This window comes from Protomyctophum bolini (assembly GCF_963924005.1).
Source record: "Protomyctophum bolini genome assembly, chromosome: 1".
Lineage (NCBI taxonomy): Eukaryota > Metazoa > Chordata > Actinopteri > Myctophiformes > Myctophidae > Protomyctophum > Protomyctophum bolini.
In genome coordinates this window covers 11,264,926-11,292,772 of record NC_137862.1, presented here as the reverse complement: position 1 = coordinate 11,292,772, position 27,847 = coordinate 11,264,926, and the positions used below count along the sequence as shown (strand labels likewise).

At 44.7% G+C, this 27,847-nt stretch overlaps 1 protein-coding gene across 3 annotated transcripts in view; it reads right to left on the bottom strand.

Moving 5' to 3' along the window:
* fbn1 (fibrillin 1) overlaps positions 1–27,847 on the bottom strand; it is a 79,462-nt gene that overhangs the window by 17,946 nt on the left and 33,669 nt on the right. For all 3 annotated transcript variants that reach the window (XM_080760061.1, XM_080760060.1, XM_080760062.1), the window contains 32 exons: positions 27,012–27,065; positions 26,616–26,741; positions 25,979–26,104; positions 25,709–25,828; positions 23,674–23,811; positions 22,579–22,629; positions 22,034–22,159; positions 21,413–21,640; positions 20,997–21,122; positions 20,194–20,322; positions 18,856–18,981; positions 17,205–17,330; positions 16,959–17,081; positions 15,513–15,638; positions 14,371–14,496; positions 10,671–10,793; positions 10,382–10,504; positions 10,109–10,234; positions 7,860–7,982; positions 7,384–7,506; positions 6,783–6,950; positions 6,348–6,416; positions 5,963–6,088; positions 4,275–4,397; positions 3,973–4,131; positions 3,225–3,296; positions 2,883–3,008; positions 2,569–2,691; positions 1,040–1,165; positions 736–852; positions 265–390; positions 28–147 (listed from right to left, as the gene is read on the bottom strand). In XM_080760061.1, the coding sequence (XP_080616187.1) occupies positions 28–147; positions 265–390; positions 736–852; positions 1,040–1,165; positions 2,569–2,691; positions 2,883–3,008; positions 3,225–3,296; positions 3,973–4,131; positions 4,275–4,397; positions 5,963–6,088; positions 6,348–6,416; positions 6,783–6,950; positions 7,384–7,506; positions 7,860–7,982; positions 10,109–10,234; positions 10,382–10,504; positions 10,671–10,793; positions 14,371–14,496; positions 15,513–15,638; positions 16,959–17,081; positions 17,205–17,330; positions 18,856–18,981; positions 20,194–20,322; positions 20,997–21,122; positions 21,413–21,640; positions 22,034–22,159; positions 22,579–22,629; positions 23,674–23,811; positions 25,709–25,828; positions 25,979–26,104; positions 26,616–26,741; positions 27,012–27,065 (3,924 nt within the window). The remainder of the gene's footprint in view (positions 1–27; positions 148–264; positions 391–735; positions 853–1,039; positions 1,166–2,568; positions 2,692–2,882; positions 3,009–3,224; positions 3,297–3,972; positions 4,132–4,274; positions 4,398–5,962; positions 6,089–6,347; positions 6,417–6,782; positions 6,951–7,383; positions 7,507–7,859; positions 7,983–10,108; positions 10,235–10,381; positions 10,505–10,670; positions 10,794–14,370; positions 14,497–15,512; positions 15,639–16,958; positions 17,082–17,204; positions 17,331–18,855; positions 18,982–20,193; positions 20,323–20,996; positions 21,123–21,412; positions 21,641–22,033; positions 22,160–22,578; positions 22,630–23,673; positions 23,812–25,708; positions 25,829–25,978; positions 26,105–26,615; positions 26,742–27,011; positions 27,066–27,847) is intronic.

The window sequence follows — 27,847 nt, the reverse complement described above, 5'->3', positions numbered from 1 at the left end:
TGTCTCAAAGAATTATGTATGCCTTACCTTCACAGGTCTCTTCATGGAGATAGTAGCCAGGAGGACAGATGCACCGATAAGAACCGTCCAGGTTCACACACGTCCCAGCACCACAAGTTCCAGGATTCACAGAACACTCGTTGATATCTGAGAGGACAAACACAGCAGGGAAATATCCATGAATTGCACCAACAATTAAAGATCAGAGGGGGGAATGTACACAGGACAGGATTAGTGAAACCTTCATGTGATGTCCCTTTATACCTGCACACATTCTGCCGTCAGCTGTGAGCTCATAGCCGTCGCGGCACACACAGAAGAAGGTGCCCAGGGTGTTGACGCAGTTTCCGTTCCGACATAAGCCTCTCTGGGTGGCACACTCATCAGTGTCTGAATAAGAAAGAAGATGTCACAGAATACCACAGGACACACTGCTGTTCAACACCAGCACTCTGTCTCTTTCTCCCTCTCTCTGTGTGTCACAGAGACACGCACACACATACACATACACATACACGTACACGTACACACGTACACACGTACACACACACACACACACACACACACACACACACACACACACACACACACACACACACACACACACACACACACACACACACACACACACACACACACACACACACACACACACACACACACACACACACACACACACACACACACACACACACACACACACACACACACACACACACACACACACACACACACCTATGCAATCGTTGTTGTGTGAGTTGTGGTAGCCAGGATAGCAGAGGCAGTTGTAGGAGCCCACTGTATTCTTGCAGGTCCCATTGCCACATGGATGTCTCTCACATTCATCCACATCTGAAACCACAAAGATGACGTTACAGTTTCAATACCCAGTTGAGTGCAACGTCATAATTAATACAGCAATTACTCTTTGGCATCATATAATATTCATACAGTACATGTGAAACTTTAAAGATAAATTACAAATGGGATCTGTGCCTTTTGGATATCTGCATTTACACTAAGTGTAAAATGTCCTTACCGATACACATGGACAGATCCGTGGTGGTTTTGAAGCCGTTAGGACAGAGACAGCGGTAGCTCCCCAGTGTGTCAATGCACTGGCCGGGGTTACACACGCCAGGGTTCTCTACGCACTCATTACGGTCTGCAAAGACACAGCAAAACAACAAAGTTAATTACACATTAACTGCCAAACAGTGTTGATTTCGTCGATACCATGGTGAAAAATGTTCGTCGACTATCTTTTTTCACTGATGAAAACGAAATAAAAAGGAAATAAAAACTAGGCTAAAACTAAGACTAAATATACTGACAATTTTGTCAACAAATAAAAAATAGACTATAATGTTAGGGAGAAAATTAAAAGACAAGCCGTATGTTTGATTGCACTCTGGTCTTGCGCTCTGCGAATAGCCGATCTACAACCTCACAACGCGTCACGCTGCAACGTGTTGTGAGCTTGTAGATCGGCTATTTTCAGCATGCAACCAACAAACTGTAAAATCAAGTCATTACGATGCCATCAAGGCCTGCCAAAATAGATTTTTGTCAACAAAATCAACAGTAGATTTTAGTAGCATTTAGTAGGCCTACTACTAAAATCGTAAGATATTTAGTCGACTTAAACTAGACACAAAAAAAAAATCAGATGACTAAAATATGACAAAAACTACCGGTAAATGAAATGTTATTCAAAAGACTATGACTAATATAAAACTAAATCAAGTTTTGCTGTCAAAATCAACACTGAAAGACAGAGCAAAGAGGTTGTTGTTACACAATTAATTGCAGTTAATTCCACATTAACGTCAACACAGTGATTCGTACACACTGCTGTCCCTCTGTAAATCTGATAGTGTTATGTTGTTACTGGCCTGGCACACTCTGCCATGGGGGGATTTAACGCTCATAATAGCAGGAAGCAAAACAGGATGTTGGTTTGAAAACCTGCGGGTCAATATCAGACAGCGCTTTCTCCAGACTGTTCTAATAATGGACGAAGAACTTACCAAGAGCATGGCAACCGACAAGAATGTTTGGATCAACAATTTTTTATTCAATTTGTGGCTGAGCGTGACAGCGCGAGGAGGCGGCATTGGAGGAAGACAGAGGAACAGCCTGTTACAGGCCTCTCACACGTCTGGAACGGTGGAACCACAGGATGCATCCAGAGGAACAGCCTCTCACACGTCTGGAACGGTGGAACCACAGGATGCATCCTTGTTCTCCACACTATTCTCACCTACCCCATACTTTAAGTATCTCCAGAATACTGTTCTGTTCTCAGACAGAACTACTGCGCACTGGTGTGCCATCCAGGCATGCCTTGGGATTTTATAACTATATAAAACGTTGTGAATCTATCTTTTACATTTATTTTATCAGTACTTTATATGCATTATGCACTCATTTCCCAATATAGAGGCACATTCTATCATGTCAGTATCATGGTCAGTGTCATGGTCAGTATCATGGTCAGTGTCGTGGTGTTGTCTCCCACGTGGGCCATGTAAGAAAAGTAGTAGAGTATTTATAAGGCTGCCTTACCCAAACATTGTCCAGTTGGCGTGAACCGGTAGCCTGGTTTACACTCGCAGCGGTAGCTCCCTGGTACGTTCACACAGGCGGCGTTCTGTTGGCACACGGGCCCATTCTGACACTCATCGATGTCTAACAGAGGGACAGACAAAGAGGCGTTTGTGGACAGCCAGCATTTGTGATACATTTCTCACAGCATCTGGGGCGCATGGAACAGCTGACTTGATCTAATTTGTTTGACTGGCCTGATTTATTATGAACCAAAATAAAAAGTTGTGTCATCATAGCATACTGTGAACCATTGTCAGTGCGCTCATACGTACCTTCACAGATCAGCAGCTTGTCATTGTAGATGAAGCCTATTGGACACTCGCACCTGAAGCTGCCAATCATGTTGATGCACACTCCGTTTTCACACACCCCGGGAATCTCCCTGCACTCATCGATATCTAGCACACGGTGACAAACACATAAGACAACTTCCTGAGCTTTTAAACACCTAAGCTCTATTTCAAAAATAGCAAAAGCAGCCAATCTACAAACTCATAGATCTGATATTTTCACTATTGTTTTTAATTTGGGAAAATCTTAGATTTTTTTTCTTGCCCATTATGAAATGCCCAAGATAGGGACGCCAGGGTTTAAGTGTTTAAATAAGATCTTACCGATGACCTGTCCTGTGTAGATGTCAATGGAGAAGCCAGGTGTCCCACTGCCACACAGTGTGGCAAACTCATCTGAGAGGAGACAACACATTGATTTCATTTGTCAGAGTTACTTTACTTATAGAAGTCCAAATCAGAATCGGGCAGAATCTGCCAGTTAGTGCCCTTCAAATCTCCCTCCTGTGTGAATAGGATGGGATAGGTTAGGTGTACGCTACTGTATTTTACCGTCATAGTGGTGGTACGAGGAGAGTCAAATATTTTCTGAGGTGGTACTTGGTGAAAAAAGGTTGAGAACCACTGCTATAGACTGTAGGTACAGTACAGTACAGAAGGGGCTCTCAACCTTTTTGGCTGGGGACCCCCGGAAATGCTTTGGCCATGTCTCGCGACCCCCGCACCGCACCGCCCCCCTCCTCACCACCAATACAAACTGACTGCAAAAATAACCTTAATAATAGAGAAAATATATCATAAATGAATACTGAAACCAGATATAATCATCAAGTTTATGCATGCACCAAGTACTATGTAAACTCTTAATTTCCATTTTCCAGCCATTTAGTTGCAAAAAAGTCAGTATCATGGTCAGTGTCATTTTTTTTTAATTAATAATTTAGGGAGTAGGACCCCCCCAAAATATTTTGACGACCACACACACACACAGTGTGTGTGTGTGTGTGCGTGCGTGCGTGCGTGCGTGCGTGCGTGCGTGCGTGCGTGCGTGCGTGCGTGCGTGCGTACTCACTGGTGCTAGGTACAGGACACTTTTCACATGGCTTATTCCAGGCACGGCCAATGTTGTAGGCACAGCAGCACATCTTCTTGGTCATGTTGAAGTTCAGCTCTCCGTCACACGTTCTGTTGTCTGAGTAGAAGTTCCTGTAACAGTGGCTCTTCCTCATGTCTGTGAACGTTTGTTTGTGTGTATCGCAGAAACACGGAGGAGAAAATCAGAAGAGCTTATTATGGAGAAGTGTCAGTGTAACATGGTAGCAGTGCCATTTGATGTCCTCCTTACTGTGTGGGTGTAGTAGGGTGGAGACGTACCCATGCAGTTGTTTCCACCATTGACCTGCATGTAGTCCACAGGACAGATACAGGTGTAGTTCCCTATGGTGTTGTAGCACTGGCCAGGACCACAGATCCCCAGCTGCTCGCACTCATTCACATCTGCACACAAAGGGAGTGGACGCAAGGAAAGGCAAGGCAAAAAGGAAAGGCAATTTTATTTATATAGCACCTTTCGCAATTCAAATTCAATGCTTTACATTACACGATACAAACAAATGATGACATTCTTCTTTTGGAGGGGGCCAGGCCGTCGGAATTATGTCATATGGCATAATCAAACTTTATTCATAAGCACGTTTAAAACAACCAAGATTGACCAAAGTGCTGTACAGATCAGTGGCAAAACAAAAACAAGCAAGAAACACAATATACAAGCAAAAAAAACACAATAAGAATGATGATAAGAGTGCCCCTCACTTCACACAAGTATAAATATATATAAATATATTAGCGCCCCTCACTTCACACAGGTGTGATTTTTTTAATGCCACACAGCCTGGTGAGCTGAGTGGAGAGAGAAGGGGAATGTAGAGCTACAAAAGTACAAAAGTATTGGCACAAAAGTGTACTTAAAGAACCAAAATTAAAAGTACTCAGTGTGTCTCATTTCAAGTTCTCAAATGTATAAAAGATCCTTCGAGAATAGCAGATCTACGAGCTCACTGCTTGGCATTGTGATGCATTGTGAGCTTGTAGATCGGCTATATTCTACTGACCAAATTGGATAGGGCTGAAGTGGTTAATGTATGCATTATAATATCTATCAAAATCTACAAAGTAACTATAGTAACTAAAGATTTAAAAAAAAAATTAGTGGAGTAAAAGTACAATATTTCGATCCGAGATGTAGTGGAAGTAAAAGTAATACTCAAGTAAAGTACAAATACCTCAAACTTGTACTTAAATACAGTACTTGTGTACATAATATACTTAGTTACTTCCCACCACTGCTGTGCACGGCCATGGAGCTTCCACTGCAGACATCAGCTTTTGTTCTCCCGGCCAACAAACACCCCCCCAATCAAAATGGGCCACATGTCATTGTTCTGTCCCCCCCCACACACACACCCTCTCTGTCTTCTCCCTCATCATCCTCCCTAAACAGTAAATGTTTTCTTTCACCCTTGTCCTCTCTTCATTTTTTCCTCATTTATCTCGCCCTAATTCTCTCGTACCGTCACTCCCCCTTCGTCGCTCCAGTTCTTTCCCATTCCACCCCACCATGCCTGTCTCCTCCCTGGCCTGTCTTCAGGGGACTCAGTGTTCTTGCCCTTGGGGAGAGGCTCTTTGACCACATCACAGCCACGCATCTCTGGACACAGTTAGGAGACTCAGCTGTCTCATTGTCCCGACTGAGCTGTGTTGGGTTAGCAACAGACAGGGAACCGGAGAAGAAGATATATACTGAGCTACAATGAGCTGCAGCAGGGGCCACAGGACAACAGAGCCCAATATCTCTCCCTCTCCCTCTCTCTCTCTCTCTCCTCATTGCTTTTTCCTCATTCTCCATCTGTCCTAACTGAACACAGGCCTTAGCGGCTGGACTCAATTTCCTCTCCTAAATGGCCTGGGGCAAGAGCTAGTGAGGGAGAAGTCACCTGTATATGTTTGTGTGGTAGTGTGAGAGTATGTGTACAGTACACGTGTGCGTGTGTATGTCGTACCTTCACACACTCGGGTTTCGCCATTGAGTGCGTAGCCCTTTGGACATTCACACTGGAAGCTGCCAAAGGTGTTGATGCAATGTCCTCCCTGACACAAACCTGGCAGTTCCTGACACTCGTTGATGTCTGCATTGGGAGGAAAAAGGAACACTTAATAGTGTGTGTGTGTGTGTGTGTGTGTGTGTGTGTGTGTGTGTGTGTGTGTGTGTGTGTGTGTGTGTGTGTGTGTGTGTGTGTGTGTGTGTGTGTGATATGCCACAGAATAAACATCCTAGTCAGGGTTGTCGTCACTACAACCCAGTGAACCCACACAAACACGCACGCACGCATGCACGCACTCACGCACGCACGCACAGGGCAGTGTCATGAGGACAGGCGTGCTGACCTTCCAGGATGACGGTGATGGGGTTGGGCCTGAAGCCTTCTCCTCCAGGACACAGAGTCCTGTACTCCGCTGGAAGACAAAACACAACACATCTTCACATGAACACATCTTCACATCAACACATCTTCACATGAACACATCTTCACATCAACACATCTTCACATCAACACATCTTCACATCAACACATCAACACAAATGCATTATGATGAACAACAGACAGACTCCCTCCATGCACAGTGAAGGTGGAGAGATAACAGCAGGCAAACGTTAATTAACAATTAACACATAAACATAAAATATGGAGGTTTCTGCCCAACAGCGACGATTATGCAAATTCTGTGACACACAGAATCAGCAAAATTCTATATTATAAGTGGATTATGTTTGTTGTGTGTGTGTGTGTGTGTGTGTGTGTGTGTGTGAGGCCAACTCACTGGAGTTGACATAGGGGCAGGCTTCACACGGTGTTCCCCAGCCCAGGCCCAGAGAGCAGCAGCACGAGGCCTTGGCCACGCCCACGCCGATCTCATTGGAACAGTCCAAGCTCTCTGACGCGTCTCCACGGGAACGCACGTCCAGGTAGCAGCTTCCAGAGCGAGTGTCTGTACAAACGCACGCACGCAGGCACAATTTACAATTTACAATTTACAATTTACAATTTTACAATTTAGGCATTTAGCAGACGCTCTTAATCCAGAGCGACTTACATTAAGCAAGAACAAAAGCATGGGAATACATCACATAAAGACATTTATCATGAAACATGCGTAGCTAAGAAAGTAACAGTGGAATATCTATAATGAAACTATACATATAAGCTATACATCTATACTACTATGCTACACATATGTACTATGACGTGCTATGACTACTCACACACACACACACACACACACACACACACACACACACACACGCGCACGCACACACACAATTTAGAGCACACTGCCAAGATGTGTTTTCTTCATCTTTAGTAACTTACAGTATGTCCATGCTCAGCTCTACCAAAAGTATAGAATCATTGTTGTGTCTCACCCACACAGCCCACGCGGGTGGGGTTGAGCTCAAAGTCTGGTGGGCAGTTGCAGTCGTAACTACCAGGGAGGTTGACACACACTCCATTTATACAGATGGTAGGATCTGCACACTCGTTTACATCTAAAAGAGAAAGAAACCCCAGGTTATGATTATTATTGATGGCATAACCACAACATGTATGAGCCAGGGACTACAATTCAGAGCAACTGAAATGATTTATTTGCCACATCAGCAATGGGTGAGAAGGAAGATCTCCTCTCCTTCAGGTCAGTGAAGATGAGTCGAATATGAAATACTGTTCCATACTCTTTAACTACTCTTTTATTATATCTTTTTTTATTTATTAAATTATTTTTGGAAAAATCTTGATTTATTTTTTGTTGTTTTTTTGTTTTGAAAAACTACAAAAAAAGAACTACAAAAGACCCACTGCTTGGGGAGCATTGTAACTGCAGCACCAGTGCTGGTGTTACCTGTGCAGTTGCCTCCACTCCTGTCCAGCTCGTAGCCACTGTTGCATTCACATCTGAACAGCCCTGGAATGTTCTGGCACCGTCCGTTGACACAGATATCCGAAAATGTACACTCATCTATGTCTGTGAGAGAGAAACGAGACAGAGAGAGTGAGAGAGAGAGAGAGAGAGAATCCCAGCTGTGACGGATTAGTGGATCATGAGACAGAGGTGGAAAGTTGGCAGAGAGCAATAGGAAGTGAAAGCTGCTCACCTCTGCAAAGGACTGACAGTTCTGGGGCAAGAAAAATGCCCAGACTTAGACCCAGACCCGCGCGCGCGCGCGCGCGCAGCGCGCGCGCGCGCACGCGCACGCACGCACACACACACACACACACACACACACACACACACACACACACACACACACACACACACACACACACACACACACACACACACACACACACACACACACACACACACACACACACACACACACACACACACACACACACACACACACACACACACACACACACACACACACACACACACACACACACACACACACACACACACACACACACACACACACACACACACACACACACACACACACACACACACACACACACACACACACACACACACACACACACACACACACACACACACACACACACACACACACACACACACACACACACACACACACACACACACACACACACACACACACACACACACACACACACACACACACACACACACACACACACACACACACACACACACACACACACACACACACACACACACACACACACACACACACACACACACACACACACACACACACACACACACACACACACACACACACACACACACACACACACACACACACACACACACACACACACACACACACACACACACACACACACACACACACACACACACACACACACACACACACACACACACACACACACACACACACACACACACACACACACACACACACACACGCTATATACACACTTATACTGGATGGAGCTGCCAAGGTTATGAAATTGTGCTCTTCCACATCTAGACTCTGCACAAGTCATTACTCTCCCAGTTAAGGCATGCAGGCACTCCTCGGAGTAGAGCGCGTTATTTCAGGAGGTAAGACATCAGTCTTCAGTGCTGATTGGTTGGATTCCAGTCAGCGTTGTGACTGGAAGGAGAGTGCGTGGCATTGATCCGTGACCAATCAGGGGAGTGAGTAAACGTGTTCATAACACACACTCCTCATCATCATCATCAGTAAAACCGCAGCACGACTGGTCTCATTATGAAAAACATAGCCATTGTTGGTTTCTGGACGGGTCAAGGTTTTCAGCGCAATTTTCGCACTGCTCTCCTGTCTTTACTCGTTGCATATTAAAGGGGGCTTTAGTCCCTGCATTTTTGACCGTTGGAGAAAAGTGCCCTCTCCGTTCTGAACTGGAATGTAGCATTTTATGTTCAAAGAATTCCCCTCTCTCGCCCCTCTGAGGCTCTGAACCTGGCTGCGTCATCAGCGCAATGAGCGCATCTGCACCAAATCTTTCTAAATTGAGCGCGTTCCGTGCAGGCGTGCACAGTGCTCACACACAGAATTATAGCAGATCTACAAGCTCAGAACACGTCGCAGGCGACGTGCTGTGAGCTTGTAGTGCGGCTATTTTGGGTGTGAGGTACCGCCTACGCGCAACGAAGTCGAAGAATACACAATCAAAACTAAAATGAGCACATGACATTCATTCATCTCGAGTGGAGAGCTACACTGCTGCAGTGCGCACACAAACCAAACCAGTGAAGTGTGAACCGGACCGAGACAGATATTTCATGTCACGCATGTGTATAAGTGTTATACTGTTCATCATTCAAATAATTTGTTAGGACTCACACAGTAACGAGGGACGTCTCTGTTTCTCAGTCCAGTGTCAATTCACAATTTTCGACCACACAAACTTTCTGACTGACAGGCACTGACAAGCAAATGTGATTATGCGATACTTAATATCAATAACAGGAGATAGGTTCCTGCCCTATGGGCCTCATGGCTCGGCAACCTGCTAATCGGGAGCAATTAGATCGAACCTCGCGGTTCCCATCCGGCTCTACCCCATAGCCCCCATTACTGTTCTATAAGACACTGGATCCTTGTGTCCATAGTCCAATCAATGGCCGATGCCCAATGGCGGAGTCAGGATTGAGGAGCGTTGAATATGACTTACCCTCGCAGGCCTTGCCATCGATGTTGGGGATGAATCCCATGTCGCACTCACAGCGGTAGCCGCCGGGCATGTTCAGGCAGTGACCGCTCTCACACAGCGTGGGGTTGTCTGCACACTCATCGCTGTCTGTGGGGGAAAACACACACACACACACACACACACACATACATGATGCATACCACACATATACACCTGTGTTTATCTTATTTACCAGTTCGTGCGCGTGTGTGTGAGTGTGTGTGTGTGTGTGGGGGGGGGGGAGGGGTGTGAGACCTGAGCAGTAAAATCCATCTCCAGAGAATCCATCCTTGCAGAGACAGCGGTAGGAGCCCAGGGTGTTCATGCAGTTGGCATTGTTGCTGCACATGTGGGTGCCGTTGGAACACTCATCCAGGTCTGAAAACCCACACACAAGGATCAGCGATAGAATGGCTAGCTGCTACCATTAAAAAAAATCTGTTATTTTCATCAAACAACGTTGTTGCTTGACAAAGTAAAATACATAATATATATATATAAAAACAATTGTCTGATTATTTGATTCTTACTGTACATACAGTACCTGTGCATTTGATACCGTCACCAATCCACCCTGGAGCACAGCTGCATTTGAAGCTGCCCGCCGTGTTGGTGCAGGTGGCCTGTCTGTCACAGTTGTGAGCTCCAATCTCACACTCATTGATATCTGGAGGAGAAGGAACAGTGTTCTGTACGACAAACAACAACATCTCCATTCTGACGGTCTGGTGGTTTGGATGCACGGGCCCTCTCTTGGCATTGTGGAGTGAAAAGACAAGAGAACACTGAGCTAATCTTTCTGGTAAGCTGTCAAGGAACCGCAGGGAACATTATTTTGGTTAAATAGCCTTGCTGTGGGGATTTAGATAGCTTGCAGTCTCTGTTTTTTTGTTTTTATTGTAAGGGTGTCCAAACCAAAGATTTATAGAAGACAGAGTGCGATAGAAACATCCCACAGTGCACATGCTTTGTTGGAAATCTTAATCTTTCCCCTAAGTACAATTTCAATAAAAGCATGTGGTTATGGCACACTGAAACCAACCCTACAAACAAACAACCATCCTTTCAGTACAAAGTCATTTTAAATTCTACTTTCACTCTTCTAAGGGAATAGGGACACTTATTAGATGCAATTAGCCCTCTGTGATATAGTTCTGGACATTATAAATGAGGACAATTAACGGACTCCATTAAGTTGGCTTCCATTAAAATCTCCTCAGCTTTCTTCGAGTCTAAGTGTTTACATCCTGCAGGGTGTAACCAAAAAGGCTCTGCTATATATTTATATTGTATGGTTTGAGCCGTCTCATACAGTAGATGGTATGAGCCGTCTCATACAGTAGATGGTATGAGCCGTCTCATACAGTAGATGGTATGAGCCGTCTCATACAGTAGATGGCTTCATGGCTCTTGTTCCACAGGCAGCTAATCTGATTATGGGTGATGACTTGCTTTGACATGATCAAGGCTACGCTGCACAATAGAAAAACGCCCGTGTGAGGCAGGAACAATGACGCCTATTGATTTGCACAAAAACAAGCCTCTGGAAACTTCTGACCAACACAATACCTGGCCCTGGGCCTGAGGACTGGCTGATTCAATCCCGAAAGGGGCTTGCACAAATATGTGTGCGAGTGCATGTGTACACAATCACACATCCAAGAAAACCCATGTCATGAGGGGAATAGAGATGTTGGGTTTTATATCAGTCAATGAGACGCATTCCTTCCTGCCTTTGTGTCTGTTCTCCTGAAGGTAGTAATTGGCGACACTTTCAATTAGAGATGCAGCGCTTCTGGTATACAGTCCTTCTGAAGGAAAAGGGTACGGTATATTTACATCACATTTGATGGCAGGGTTAATGTGAGGGCTGCAAAGCACACGCATCTCTCCAATTACAGACAGAATTAAAGATAATTTCCCCAAGACTTTGATGCCAGAGAGCGCAGAGCAAACACACACACACGCTCATATGGAGAGCAAGAGCATGTTGCATGCGAGGCATATGTCAGGGCAGCACTCACAGCTGATAGAGCAAACACACGCACACACACACACACACACACACACACACACACACACACACACACACACACACACACACACACACACACACACACACACACACACACACACACACACACACACACACACACACACACACACACACACACACACACACACACACACACACACACACACACACACACACACACACAGCTCATCAAAGAAGATGGTTGATTTAACCAGGCTAGTGTTTGACAACCGAAGGACAAAGCAGGGTGTGGACGGATAGGGAAATGTTACATAGATTGACTCTGCCTGTCATGACTGTTTATCCCGGTGCCTGACTGTCGAAGCCTCCCTGGTCGTTTTGTGTCCTTCCCAGCACCAGCCCATGTGTCAGCCCCACTGTCTAGTCTCAGTCTGCCTATGTGGAGAATCAGCTGAACCATCTATTCAGTAATAACTGTTTAGCAAAAGACCATATAAGAGCCCTGAAAACCATTTCTTGGCTCGACGTGTCACTGGCAAACACGCAATCTACAACCTCTGGCCTGATGTGCTGAGTGCCGGGGTCTCTTTGGGAGTTTACAGCTACAGATAGACACTCCCAGGGATTGTAAACCTCATGCTCCACCGATGCATGTACCCCCACCCGATTATAACAATTCAACGCATGCACGCACACGCACACACACACACACACACACACACACACACACACACACACACACACACACACACACACACATAAAAACAAACACTCACAGTCACATGTATGCATGCACATATTCACGCCCTGTCTTTAAGTGCTCAGCATTGGGGAATAAAAGAGAGAAATGATTCCCCGGGGAGCTTTGTCAACAGCTGGAGCAAATCTGGGCATGAGAGCATGAGAGCGCTCACTCACACACCGTAACACACACACACACACACACACACACACACACACACACACACACACACACAGCACACTGCTCTAGAACGTCTTCATCTCAACAAGGCCCATTATCAACCCAATCCACATACCGTACCACAAATCAATAACAGCCTGTTAAGCATACATTTCCCATAGCATGTGGCTATAGGAATACTTGAGAGTGAGCCCAATTGGAATAGCAGTAGGTCTGTTCACAGCTAAGACACTGTGTGTGCCTGAACAGAATCGCAGACCCGTCCCATTCCGAGGTTGGAATTCCAAACCTGTGAATCAGAACAGGCTGCTGCGTGATTCCGGCCCTCTCCAAACAACCGAAATACAATATTAACATCTGCATGGTATTAGAATGGGAATAGGTGTGTGTGTGTGTGTGTGTGTGTGTGTGTGTGTGTGTGTGTGTGTGTGTGTGTGTGTGTGTGTGTGTGTGTGTGTGTGTGTGTGTGTATGGGTGCGTGCTGAGGGACACTTAAGGGGGCTGAATCACACTTAAGACAGATGTGTTTGTTTGTGACTTAGGGAAAACACAGTGCTGCTGCCGACAGCATGGCTGACTCATGGAGAGCATTGTGCTGGAGCCCGGAGCGGAGCAAAACGCCAGATATGGATCAGCAGCCAAATTCTCCACCAGCCTCCTTAGTCATCCCCCCCCCCCCCCCCCTCAACTTGTATAAAAGGTTCCTTATAAATCTTCAGAGACTGGACGCGCGCGAAGCGGGGAGCAGGGCCCGACTACCGGACATTTGTATTTATGTGTTCTGGAGCCGCTGCAGGTGGTTACGTGTTGCGGCGGTGCTCTTCCAACCATCACGTAATGTTTAAACCCGGTCCTAATGAAAGGACGACCACGTAACAAACAAAGGTGTAATCTGAAGCATGCGTCTGACAGGAGACAGTGATCTCACTGGTGCCGGCGTGGGCGCACGCGCGCGCGTGTGTGTGTGTGTGTGTGTGTGTGTGTGTGTGTGTGTGATACATCCAGACGGGAGCACCCTGAATGTTTGGCTAAGTGTGTGTAACGTTAGAGCATCTCCTTGTTGACCAAACAGGGTTCAGTCAGTCCTCACCTCCCTCCCTGTCCTCCCTAAAGCACCTCCGACTTCACTTTCACTTTTGGTGACTGACTCACCAACCTCTCACTTTCACTCCCCCGTCCACAGCTATTTTTGCGTGTGCGTATATCTGACATCTTTTGACAAGACTAATTACACAGTGTTCTGTGCGCGTGCGTGCGTGCGTGCGTGCGTGCGTGCGTGCGTGCGTGCGTGCGTGTGTGTGTGTCAGTGTGCGTGCGTGACCTCACCTGTGCAGCCTGTGGTTCCCTTGCGTACCGAGTATCCCAAGTCACAGTGGCAGATGAAGGAGCCCCTCGTGTTTTCACAGTTTCCGCTCAAACAGATGTTCGGGTTCAACTCGCACTCGTCCACGTCTACACACGCAGGACAAAACGAGAGCATGAGAAAGGCAGAAAGAGAGGACAATAAATAGTCACTATGTTCATGTGATTAAAAACATCAAACATCAAAATTGCTTAAGAATTAAGCAATTTTGACCTGAGACTGATTCTACAAATGTCACACGATCAGTGGTGCTCAAACCTTATCCCACAATATGTTGTTCCAGGGACCCACAGAAGTATATTATTATTAATATTTTGTTCCAGGGACCCATAGAAGTATATTATTATTAATATTTTGTTCCAGGGACCCACAGAAGCAACGATTTGAGTTCAAAATGCTCACTATAAAAGAATATATTATTCAAAGATTTGCACACATTTTCAAGAATTTTTAAAAATACAGTAGCAGATCTACAAAATCGTAGTGTGGCACAAAGTGACACGCTGTGAGCTTGTAGACTTTTGAATAGCCAAATTATAAAAGAATGCTTTTTAGCTAAACTCTAGAATGACACCGAACCGATGCTTTCCCACCCCTAATGGGTTAAAGCAGAACAATTCATTACATTTTACTGATCAATTCTGTAACAACATTTGATGATATAAAATGAAGCTTTTGTGGGCAAAAAATGTAATAAACATAATAAAAATGTGAAAATCACATGGCTTCCTGTGAAGCCTAAAGTAGTTGTGTTTACTCTGACCAAATAAGGAAACTTGTGCAGCAATACACTGTATGTCAGTGTGTGTGTGTGTGTGTGTGTGTGTGTGTGTGTGTGTGTGTGTGTGTGTGTGTGTGTGTGTGTGTGCGTGCTTGTGCATGTGCGTGCGTTAGTTGTGTGTGCAGGTGTACAGCCCTCGTATCGGTGCCGTCAGGTTCTCATTCCTTCCAGTGAAACCAGAATATTTCTCACTCCGTCTCAATTACATTTGCACACTGGATCTGACACTTGTACTGTATGTCTGATGGCCTTCAAGCTCATTGTCGCAGTGTTTTGTTTAGAGTTGTTTCTTTTAAACTGTGGTGATAAACATGCGGCCATTACCCAGGCAGGTCTTCATATCCTCAGACGACATGAAGCCGTCGAAGCAGAGACACTGGTATGTTCCCGGTGTGTTGGTGCACTGGCCCCCATCGCAGATGTCCGGGCTCTCCTCACACTCATCAATGTCTGGGGGTGGGAGGGAGGGTAGCATGGGAGGAAGGGACACATTACTAAAGTTAGCATTTGGCTATCAAATACAGGATGTACATTCCACTACAAAATATGAATAGAGGGGAAAAATGGTTGCTGCCATTCCAGGGTCGTCTGGCTGATAGAACACAATGCTGTGTGACGCAATGCAGCGCAACAGAACTTAAATGCTCTAGACGGTGGGTTCCCAACCTCTGTCAGCTTGAGAACCAAAAAGAAGAGAAATTTGGTGTCACCCGGGAACACATTCTTAAAAAGAAAAATACATTATGAATGAATCTCTTAAAAACCTATTTAAAAAATAGTGAAAACAACATACAACGCTGTGACGCTGTGAGCTTGTACTGTAGATGTACTATTTCCGTTCTTTTTTTTATGTAGGAAAGGTAAAACAAAACACATAAAACATAAAGAGCATTTTGGGTCACAACTATAATTTGGGAACCACAGCTCTGTTAGAGGGTGAGGTTCACATCAGGACAGGGTCATAGTTTTCTAACTGATGTTTTGTAACTTCCAGTGCAGTCGGAGGAAGAGCGTGTGTGTGTTCTCAAAACCTTGCCACTGTTGCAAATTAAAAATCCTTTTTAAACGGGAGCTATTTGGTGTGCGAATTCTTCCGTTTTTATGGTGCCAGCAACACCCAATAGAAGGAGAATTACACTGTGCCAAGGCGAGATAAAGAGCAATAATGTGGTGGATAAAACAATCCCACAGAGGCTGAAGATGCTGTCAATCTGTCTCGTATTCTCGTTTTGGTTCTTGATATTTATCAGGTTAAAAGTCACTACAGCTTGATAGAATAAAAATCAAATATTGTCTCGGTCATGAATAAACCTTGTATATCCATATTATATATTGTATATATATATATTTAATGGGTTATAAATGTTTTTACAAGCTCACACACGCATCATGATGTGACACGTGGAGTGTCACATCATGATGCGTGTGTGAGCTTGTAAAACTATAAAAACATGCCCAAAATAGGTTGAAAGTTGTTAGATCTGTCTGAGGTTTCTTGTATGGCAACAAGGAATACGAAGGACAGTGAAGATATAGGATAAGCAGTATATATACAGTACATACAGTACATACATGTATTTAGTAAAGGTTTTGGTCATATTACAGTTCCTTGATGTTAAATTAATGTCTGCTTGAGTGCCCACTGCCTGCAATAGCAGGCAAATTAGTGCAGAACTGTACTAATTTGATTTAACTACAAAGCTGTGATATCGGGCTTGATTATAGTGACTGACAGATTGACCGACAACAAGAACAGAACAGAATGCTAACCCGTGCAGCTCCTCAGGTCAGGCATGAGGGCATATCCACTGTGGCAGCTGCACTCATAGCTGCCCTCTGAGTTGGTACAGAACGTTTCACAGCCTCCGTTCTCAATGGTGCACTCGTCGATGTCTGGAAGAAGGGAAGAGAGAGTCACAAAACAGTCAGTGGGATATACGTTACAAATGGCGGGAACCATAAAAGTCGGTCAACATGTTGCCAATGACACGATGAGTGATGAGGTCATATATTTACCAACACATTCCAGTCTGTTCTCGGTTGATTTGTATCCCGTGTCACACACACACTGGTAGCGGCCAATCATGTTGATGCATTGGCCGTTCCGACACAGTCTGTCGCTCAAGTCACACTCGTTGATGTCTGTGAAAGAGAAGATAAATGGAAGAAATAAATGCACAATGCAATGCGATTAAAGTATAAGCTAAAGCAGAGCTGTATAGACAAATCCATGGAGCGGTGCCCTGTAGGCCAGGTGTATGCAATCAATGCTGTGATGTCACATTTACTGCCAGCATTGATTCAGTCTGTAGTACCTCCCCTGCCACCGGATTCAGCCGGTGGCAGGGAGGTACCGCGAGGTAGCGACGATATAGTAATGAGCCCCATACTACTGTATGTAATACTGTACATACTACTGTATGTAAAGCGCCTTGGATAAATGCACCATTTACCATATATGGCCAGTGCACACGACCTCGCCCCTTTCGCTACTCGCCCCCATGCGTCTTACTGGTAGTCGACTGCGACCTTCGGTTACAACAACATGACGTCACACTGCTGTGATAAGCGACTCACTGGTCACCCGAAACACATCTCTCTGTTTTTACTAACCACCGTTCATTTAACCACCTGAAACTGGAGTATGAATAGGCCTTTAGGCTAGTCGCTCGATGGAGTCATGTCATGCAAAGGTTTTCCAATCTTTGAAAAATGTTCGCCTACAATGTTACATTTGATAAAAATGGTGCATTTATATATTATGTTTAGATCATTCTAACACTTGGAATCAGAGGTGTTTTCAACAATATTATGACGATTAGTACCATTTCTTTGCTTTTATTTCGAGAACAAGTGATGAAGAAAATAAATGGTCTGGAATGGGTAGTTGATCCACATGAGGTCATGGACGCCCACTTCTGCATGTTTTGTTAGATCATGGCAATGAAATGAAGAGAATAACCACCAATTATATCATTACCGTAAACCAATCACAGAAGTACTGAACCTTATAAAGATCTGGGCCTCATCTTCTTCTGTTATCATGACTCTGTCAGACTATTCTTAGGTTACACATAAACACACTAGCCCGGACACACACACACACTGCGTGCGTGCATGTGCGCCCGTAGACGCACATGCACGCACGCAGCCATGCAGCCATGCAGCCATGCACGCACACACACACACGCACAGTCGCACACACGTCTACAATCACTATCAGCCCATCTATCAAAGAGTATACATCCCAAACACAAGAACCCACAACAACACACACACACACACACACACACACACACACACACACACACACACACACACACACACACACACACACACACACTCTCTCTAATACTGTACAGAGTCCAAACTAGGCCACACACAGAGACCAAACCATACACAGACAGAGGGGGAAGATCCTCAGCTGTCCTGCCAAGGAACAGGCCTGCAGGCCCTCTGCCCAGTGACAGAATAACACCACTTTCCAATTCCCGCCCATTTCCTTGTTCTTTGTAACTTTCGGGGGTAACAGAGTGATGAGCGGAAACTTTCCCTGTACGTTATTCAATACAGATTCCTAGTGAAACGGGGGGGGAGGGGAGACACATCTTGAAGAGGGGCCAACCGTCCAAAATGTATCTCCTCTCCTGGTGATGTCGTCACTCACCCAGACACGCTGAACCGTCGGGAGCGATCGAGTGGCCATCGGGACACAAGCACTGGAAACTGCCCTCCGTGTTGAAGCACTCTCCTCCACGACACAGCAGGGGGTTCCGCTCACACTCGTCAATGTCTGGGAGGGGAGGGTGACGGCATGCGCACAGCCGCACACACACACACACACACACACATACGGTACATACGCACACACGCACGCATGTACGTGTGCCGCCACACACATACACACACGCACACGCACACGCACACACACACACACACACACACACACACACACACACACACACACACACACACACACACACGCACACGCACGCACGCACAAACGGAAATTAATAACCAAATTAATGACATTGCATTTGGTTTGAGTTTAATCCGGAATTCAACCAAAGGCAGACCTGGATCATTACACAGTACAGGGAAAAAACAACAACAAAAAATACTTCAAACAGATGGCAGAACATTCAGAATCATAATTGCATGTCAAGCTAATTTCACAGGGCAGCTGAATGGGCTCTGTTGTATATGTGAGTCAAGTATGTAATAAAGAACAGTTATCTTTAAAACGTCATCGAGTGTTTCTGCGGCGCTGAGGGGTTCGCTCTGCAAAGGCTCAATGCCCCACAGGGCTTCTAATAAAGACAGTTAGCCTATTCACAATGAAACTGTGAAACTCTCTCTTTCTCTGTGTCTCACATCTAAATCTCAGTTGTTCTTTTATACATTCTCTCGCACGAGCATGCGCGCGCGCGCGTGTGTGTGTGTGTGTGTGTGTGTGTGTGTGTGTGTGTGTGTGTGTGTGTGTGTGTGTGTGTGTGTGTTGTGCATGTGTGCATGCGTGCGTCTCTTTTTTACTTTTCCCTCTCTCTCACTTTGTCTCTCATATATACACAAAGCCCACAGATTTCAGATTACATCAGTCTTCCAAACAGTGTGTTACAGGCATGGTGCTGTTGGCCTCGGTACTTCAACCAGAGCCACCGGCCCCCAGACGGAGGGGTGAGATGGCTGGGCTGGGACCTTGGGGCTGGGACCTTGTGGCAAAGCTCCCCTACACTTAGAGAATCTTTTATAGGGTTGGCACACTCCTCCGTGCTCAGATGCTGCCCCTTTAAACAGGGTGTGAGAGAGAGAGTTGTTATGCAGATCAAGTTTCCCCCCTTCAGTTCCTCGCAGACTAAATATGATTTCATGTGAGCCGTTCCATCTCTGGTTAAGCGTCATAGCGGAGCGACCTGGTAGAATCGGTGACAGGACTTGTTGTGTACCTGCAGCGTGTGTGTATATCGGAGTGTCTTGAAAGCGTGTGAGGATTCAGCGCTCTTACCCATACAGTTCTTCATCATCATGAAGCCACTCTCATATCCTTCGAAGCACTCGCACCCGAAGTCTCCCGCCGTGTTGACACACAGGCCTTGTCCACACAGGTCCGGGGAGATGCGACACTCATCGATATCTGCCAGGGGGAAAAGTAACAATGTGATGGAATGCTTCTCATCTGACCTATACTGCTACCATTTTCGTTAGGAGGTTAAGTCTGTGTGTGTGTGTGTGTGTGTGTGTGAGTGTACAGTGTGTGTGTGTGTGTGTGTGTGTGTGTGTGTGTGTGTGTGTGTGTGTGCTTACAGTATATATACTTAAACACAACAGCGATGTATTTAACCAGCCTACAGGGACCAGCTCCAACAAGCCCCCTGTAGCCAGACTGCCATTAGAGCGAATGAGTTGAATGCAGGAAAAGGCTTTACACCACTTTACTGTAATTAGCGTTGGCAGTGGGATTCAGGGTGAGGGATTGATGGGGAAACGGCTAGACTTGTAGAGATACAGTGGAGCTCTCTGTGATATGATATCTATGTTCGTTGAGCTTTGCTGGCAGGAGCTAGTGACTACATTTCAGCAGGTCTGCAACATATCAGTAATAGATAAAGTTCTGACCCCTTAACCGTTCTAGATTCAAGTTCAGTGTCTGAGCCTTTGCGGTATTTCACCTACATCTACCCTATGGCACGGGCCACAGCTAAACCGTCAATTAAAAGTACTGTAGTGTATGGATCCTTTATGTCGAGCACTGGTGCTTTGAATGTTATATTTATGTTGGGAGGGTCAAGGTTCACGCGCTGCACTCACCAGTGCAGTTCCTCTCGTCCGAGTCCAGAGCGTAGCCGTTGTCGCAGCGGCAACGGAAGCTTCCGATGGTGTTCCTGCACCTCCCATTGGAGCACAGGCTGTTGATCATCCTACACTCATTTATATCTGGAGAGAGAGAGAGAGAGACCACAGAAGACCATTTATAGCATCATCTTATACAGTAGAACTTACCTTATAGTGCTTCTATGGAGTAGCAGTAGTAGCACTGTGTATAATGAAGAGAGTTTTCTTCAAATTGATTTTCATATTGTACTGAACTGAAGAGAATTCAGTGGCTTCCTTAACCATCAAACAAACTAAGCTATGCTTTTGAAAATGACTGTCAGTAATGTCGAGTGCACCACCGTGGCATGACCGTGACTGACTCGCCGGGACTTCCGAGTTGTCCTATATACCTTTGAGGAAGGGCCTGCCGTTGATGAAGTCTCCTCGGTGTGAGAAGCCGGGGCCTCTGGGACACAGCTGGGAATAGTCCTGAGAACCCTTCTCTGGACACTCATCACATTCTGGCCCCCAGGCCACCCCCACTGAGCAGCAGCAGGCGTCCACACGGTGCTTCCCTGGGATGGGAGCCCCGCAACGCTCGTCCTCGTGGGTCAAGTAACAGTGCTCTGTGCGCAGGTCTGCAGGTCACACGCACACACACACACACACACACACACACACACACACACACACACACACACACACAGTACAGACAGAGACGTGTTGTCAATTTTCATACCAGTGTCACACATTGTTTTCATTTTGTAGAACTTTTTTAGATTTTCTTCTCTGTTTTGTTTTGTCTGTAACTTAGTTTCTCTTAAATAAGCGTAGGTATAATACGCTTCGGCTTCAGCCTACACCTTTTTGCTGTCACCTCTGTTTATGCAAAGTATTTAACCAAATATTTAACCATGTTATTGTAACAAATTAAAACCCTTTCAATTCGATTCAACCCACACACAAATACATACACAAAAACATAAGTAATACACACACAAAAACACAAGTAATACACACACAATACACACCAATGCATGTCCTGCCACTGGCATCGACGGTCATGCCAGGAGGGCACTGGCAGATGAAGGATCCTTGTGTGTTGACGCACTTCCCGTTGACACACACCATAGGGAACACCTCACACTCATCCACATCTAATGGTAGGAAGCACAAACATTTCCCCATCAATCCCACATAGGCTTCAATACAGGATTTCACTTAATCACAGAGACGCTACAGAGTCGTGCGAAATTTGAATAATTTACTAGTTAACATCCGGCTAATAAAAAATAAATCCTCTTTTATGATTTTCCAGATATATCTATTGATATGATAGTGTCACTCTCAGTGTATATGAAAGTAAAAAAAGAAAAAGAAGAAGCTTTTGCAATGTTTTATATTCCTGTAGCGTATAAATTATGTAATGAATTGTAAATTAATGCAATTTACCATTTATTTATGTAACGGGTTATGTACTGTATGTAGTAGGTTTGGACCCGAGGAAGACTGTCATGGGGATCCTTTTAAATAAACAAATTACAATAATTTTAGTCAACAATATGGCAGGCCTTACCTTCACACACGTTCCCTTTGACTCGGGCATATCCCTTACCGCAGAATGGATCTGGAAAGGAAAGCATGCAGTCAGTACTGAGTCAGACCCGAAAGTGTACTCTCCAAAACGGCTTTTCAGGATTTAAATTCAAAATGCCATATTTCGAGCTTGTAGATCTGCTACTTTTGATGCTTTTGTTTGACGCTGTAGTGTAGTTGATCAAGCAGGGCGTTCATTTTGGAAAAAACACAAAAAGTTAAAATATGGAGATGAGAGGTTTCCGCCCAGCAGAGATGATGGGCTCCATCTTATGCCATGCTTTATCCTCAAGTAATAAACATTTTCTGTGAATTACACATTTAGTAGCTTACCCTATGCGTAAACGTTATCTTGCGGCCACACAACCCACTATTCATTTTGCCGACTCCTATATGTGCGGGGGGAGGTGAGTCTGTAGGCGTGTTGATGCGCTTTCCCTATTATTTGCTATCTTATGCACACAGGTTTAGGACAATGGAAACGTTGGAAAGTGCCTCTTCAAACCACCCCTAATGCGAATTCTGTTTGATAAAAGAATGCGCTCCTGACTCTGAGACGGTGAGACCTGAGTTGGAGCTGCCTCGGCTTGAGTCATGTTGCACAACATTCACAGCTCAGAGGTCTCGTTCTCGTTCTTAATCCTCCACAAATCTCTGTGATTGGAATTTCACTATAATCAGCAGTGTCAATTCCTTGTGCTTATTGTGTTTAATTGTCTAGTCAAAGAAGTTATTAGATTTGCACGAGTGAGGGCTGTGTTGGAGCTACTGGACACAAAACAACCCGACCGCTGTATCAAATATAAATAGGCTATATTTCAAGGCAGCAACGTGTGTCGCTCTTAGTGTAAATCACTGGGCATAATGTTAAATGGATAATGGATCTCGCCCAAACCACACCTATGCATAATGTAAGGGGTAATGGAGGTTTTTAGGGACTTAGGCTGTGGCACAAGATAACACATTTTACGGGGCCACACCTCTCACACAATACTAAATCCCCAAATTAAGGAAAAAGGGCCCGTGCCACAAAATGTGTAATACGTAATATCGTATTGGAAAATGCTTGACTCACCTCGTTCGCATCGGGAACACGGACTGCCCCAGGCCTCGCCCAGAGTAGAGCAGCAGTGAGACTTTAAGGTGGCGCCATTGATGTTGACCTCACAGCGGTCATTCACTATCTTCAGCCAACAGGTACCCTTACTGGTCTCTGTTGTTTTGTTTTTTAAATGGATGAAGAGAAGTCAAATTCTATTATAGCCTTATATTACAAAACAAGTCCCAAAGGGCTGTACAAACAAAGCATTAATAAATAAAAAAAACGTAGTGGAATATACAGTGCATATCACACACACACACACACACACACACACACACACACACACACACACACACACACACACACACACACACACACACACACACACACACACACACACACACACACACACACACACACACACACACACACACACACACACACACACACACACACACACACACACACACACACACACACACACACACACACACACACACACACACACACACACTATCAGCTAGACCCTGATGACTCAGGGTAGGGGTAGAGTACAGCAACTTGAAATGGGCCTGGTTTTCTGTGTGCCCATGTACCTGTCAAACTACCGGTACTTCAAAATAATGAGAAACGCCCTCAGGCACTGAGGCACAACACCAGAGTGAGCTGATCTCATTCCTCCCAGATTCGTCACAAACATGGGGATGAATTCATTATGCCACCAAAACTTTGAATGCCCTACCACCAACCATCAGAAACTGCGACTCCCTATCCTCCTTCAAAACCACCATAAAAGTGAAATTGTCTGCAATTTGCAACTGGACCTCGACAAGTCTTCTACAGTAGCTTGCCAAAAGAAATATGTAAATATACTGTTACTGCCCCTAGTATTGGTTATTTTTGTATAGTATTGTATGTCTTGATGAATTGAATACATAGACCCACAATGGAAACAAGCCCTCGTGACTTTTTGTGTTGTGCTTATAATGTATAACTGTACATTTTGCAATCAATCAAAAACTCTGCTACCTACTGCTGTTTGTGTGTACTGTATAAGGAGCCATGTGTAACACAGGGGTGATATGATCAGATTTTCTTGTCATGGGTAATATTAGTTGGTGATCAATTTAGGGATTCTAGAGAGAAGAGTGTCACAGTGCAGAGATGAGACAAAAGCAGTCTCTGTAATGTCGTTGATGTGGTTCTTAAAAGAGAGATTTGGGTTGAATAGGACACTGAGATTTAGAACAGTATAGGGCTTTGTGAAATCGTGGAACCAGCTAGATTTAGAGTAAGATTACTGATTGGTCTCTTATCCGCTCTGATCCAAGAACTAACATTATATTTTTTTCAGAATTTAACAGTAAAAGGTTTTATGACATCCATTGATTCATTTTCACCGTGTCAGTAGTCTGGCGCATTATTCCAATGGCGCGTTGGTCCGACTCACGGCATTAACCCTATACTAACTGAACTGCACACAGAGCCACGTAGACAGTTTAATTCTGAAAGACATTGTTCCAGCTCCACCAGCTGATGACACGTGTATCGGGGTTAATGGATATTTAAATCTCAGTATCATCTGCATAGAAATGGAAACCTAGTTTATAACGCCTGAGTAAAAAAAACAATAACATGTAAAGCCCTAACCACACCAAAGGGTCAAGAGACGGTTTTAGCGTTGTCCCTGCGGTGTGATACGTATGTCTTGTTGCACGTTGACCCACGGTGACCCACGTTGACCCTAGTGATTCAACGCATGGAATTCAATGGCCCAAACCACACCAAAGGGTCAAGACCATTTTAGCGTTAACTCCTTGCAACCGTTTGGACCCAAGGAGTTGTATGGTGACCCTTTGGTGTAGTTAGGGCTTTAACATGCAAATTGAAAACTGATGAACAGTCATTATGGAGAACAAAGTGAGACCAGTCAGTTAAAATATATTCTGAACCAAAATAGAGCACTGCCATTGAGGCCAATATAGTTTAAATCTAGTGAGTTGCAGAACCAGCAGGTAAGAGGTTCAAAATAAATCTGACTGTACGCAAACAATCAATACTTGCTTACCTATACACTGCAGCCCTGAAGCGTCCAGCGTACTGCCCGTCGAACAAAGACACACATATGACCCGGCACTGTTCCTGCACTCCCCGTTCAAACACGGACTCGACTCGCACTCGTTGATGTCTGCGGAAGACGACAGACGGATTACAGCATTCATATAAGTTACCAGGCATCTAATGCATAATAAAACAAGCAGGTATTGTTGGCTTAATCATAACAGAATGTGAAGCAATAATGTTACAGTGAGACGGAGCGTATCTGTGACCCTCAGACCTTCACAGACGTTGGTCTCGGAGTCGAAGCGGAACCCGGTGCCACAGTGGCAGGTGAAGCTTCCCGGCGTGTTCCGGCAGTGGCCGTTGTCACACAGCAGCCTGTTGACCAGGCATTCATCAATGTCTGATGGAAGAAGACGTATGTGAGGACTTTCAGTACAGTGGCTTTGTGTTATCAAGCCTGCATAACACATTCGTGATGGAGGTGAATACAGTGGCTTTGTGTTATCAAGCCTGCATACAGTAACACATTCGTGACGGAGGTGAATCCGGCAGTGGTTCCCTAACTGATTAGCTCATGACCCAGAAAGAGAAATTAGACGTTTGCCCGGGACCCAAACTACTGGAAATCTACATGAAGCACGTATACACAATGTGTCGCTTTGCGCCGCGTTGCGAGTTTGTAGATATTGCTATTTTCACAACTTCTCATACATCTTATTCAGGGAATCTCTTTGATTTCTCCATGAAATTACTGAAAAAACTAATAATTGATTTTTGTTTTTAAATCATGAAAGTTGATTTTTGCTTTTTTTGGGGATGTTTTTTGAAAATGTTTTGAAATAATAAAAATTTAAAACAAAATGAAGGAAACCAAAAAAAAGGTACCCATAATAAGTTTCTGGGTAACGTACCTTCACAGTTCTTGCCAGAGGTGTCGACCTCGAAGCCTTCGTTGCAATTGCATTTATACGTCCTCAGCATGTTCTCACACTGTCCATTCTGGCAGATGTCAGGGTCCAAGGCGCACTCGTTAATGTCTGAGGAGAAAGAACACAAGGCTTATAGATATCAGAGTAAATCTATCACCACACCCTGGAAAACCGCATAAAAAAGCTCACGCTGGCACACAACCATATACAGTGTTCATGTGCATTCACGGTAAAATCCTATAACATTAATATTAGTTTAACTTTCACACACACACACACACACACACACACACACACACACACACACACACACACACACACACACACACACACACACACACACACACACACACACACACACACACACACACACGGTACCTCTGTTGTCACTAGTTGTGCCAAGGTCATTAGGGCACAGGCCCAGGAACTCAGCTGTAAGACAAACACACACACACACACACAGCAGGGTTAATAAAAAACCAAAATGAAATAATAGTGTTTGAGAAAATATCACATTTGCCAAAATCCAAAGAAATCTCAAAGCAAGACATTTAATACCATGTTATTATCCATTTCCGTGCTTTCTCATTTAGCCTGGATGTATATAAACTGGTCGCCTTAATGTGGTGAGAGTACCAGAGTCTTTTGATATGGAGACTTTAATTGGTAGGACTAATGAGAAGTGACTGGCTAATGTCTGTCTGTGTGTGTGCGCGCGCGCGCGCGCGCGCGCGTGTGTGTGTGCGTGCATGTGTGTACGTACATAGGTCTTACTATACGAGAACTATACGAGTTAATCTTGACAAATTGTGAGGAACTTCTGTTCTTCCAAGAGAAAAAGCCTATTTTTATGGTTAAGAAATATATATTTTTATTTAGGGTTATAATTTGGGAAGAAATTCGGTTTTGGAGTTAGAGTTAGGAATAGCTATTTAAGGGTTAGGTTTAGGGTTAGGGTGAGGGGTTAAGGTTATGTATATTGTCTGGTCTGGCTGCGATTAAGGTTATGATTAGGGTTTGGATTGGGATAGGATGTGGTTAGGTTTAGGTTTGGGGTAAGGTTGGGCAGTTTAAATAAAAATGTCATTTTTAATAAAAGGTTGGTCCTTAGACATCTTCACAAGTGTAGTAGGAAACCGCTATGTGCGAGTGTGCATATGTGCGTGCGTGTGTGTGTGTGTGTGTGTGTGTGTGTCTGTGTGTGTGTGTGTGTA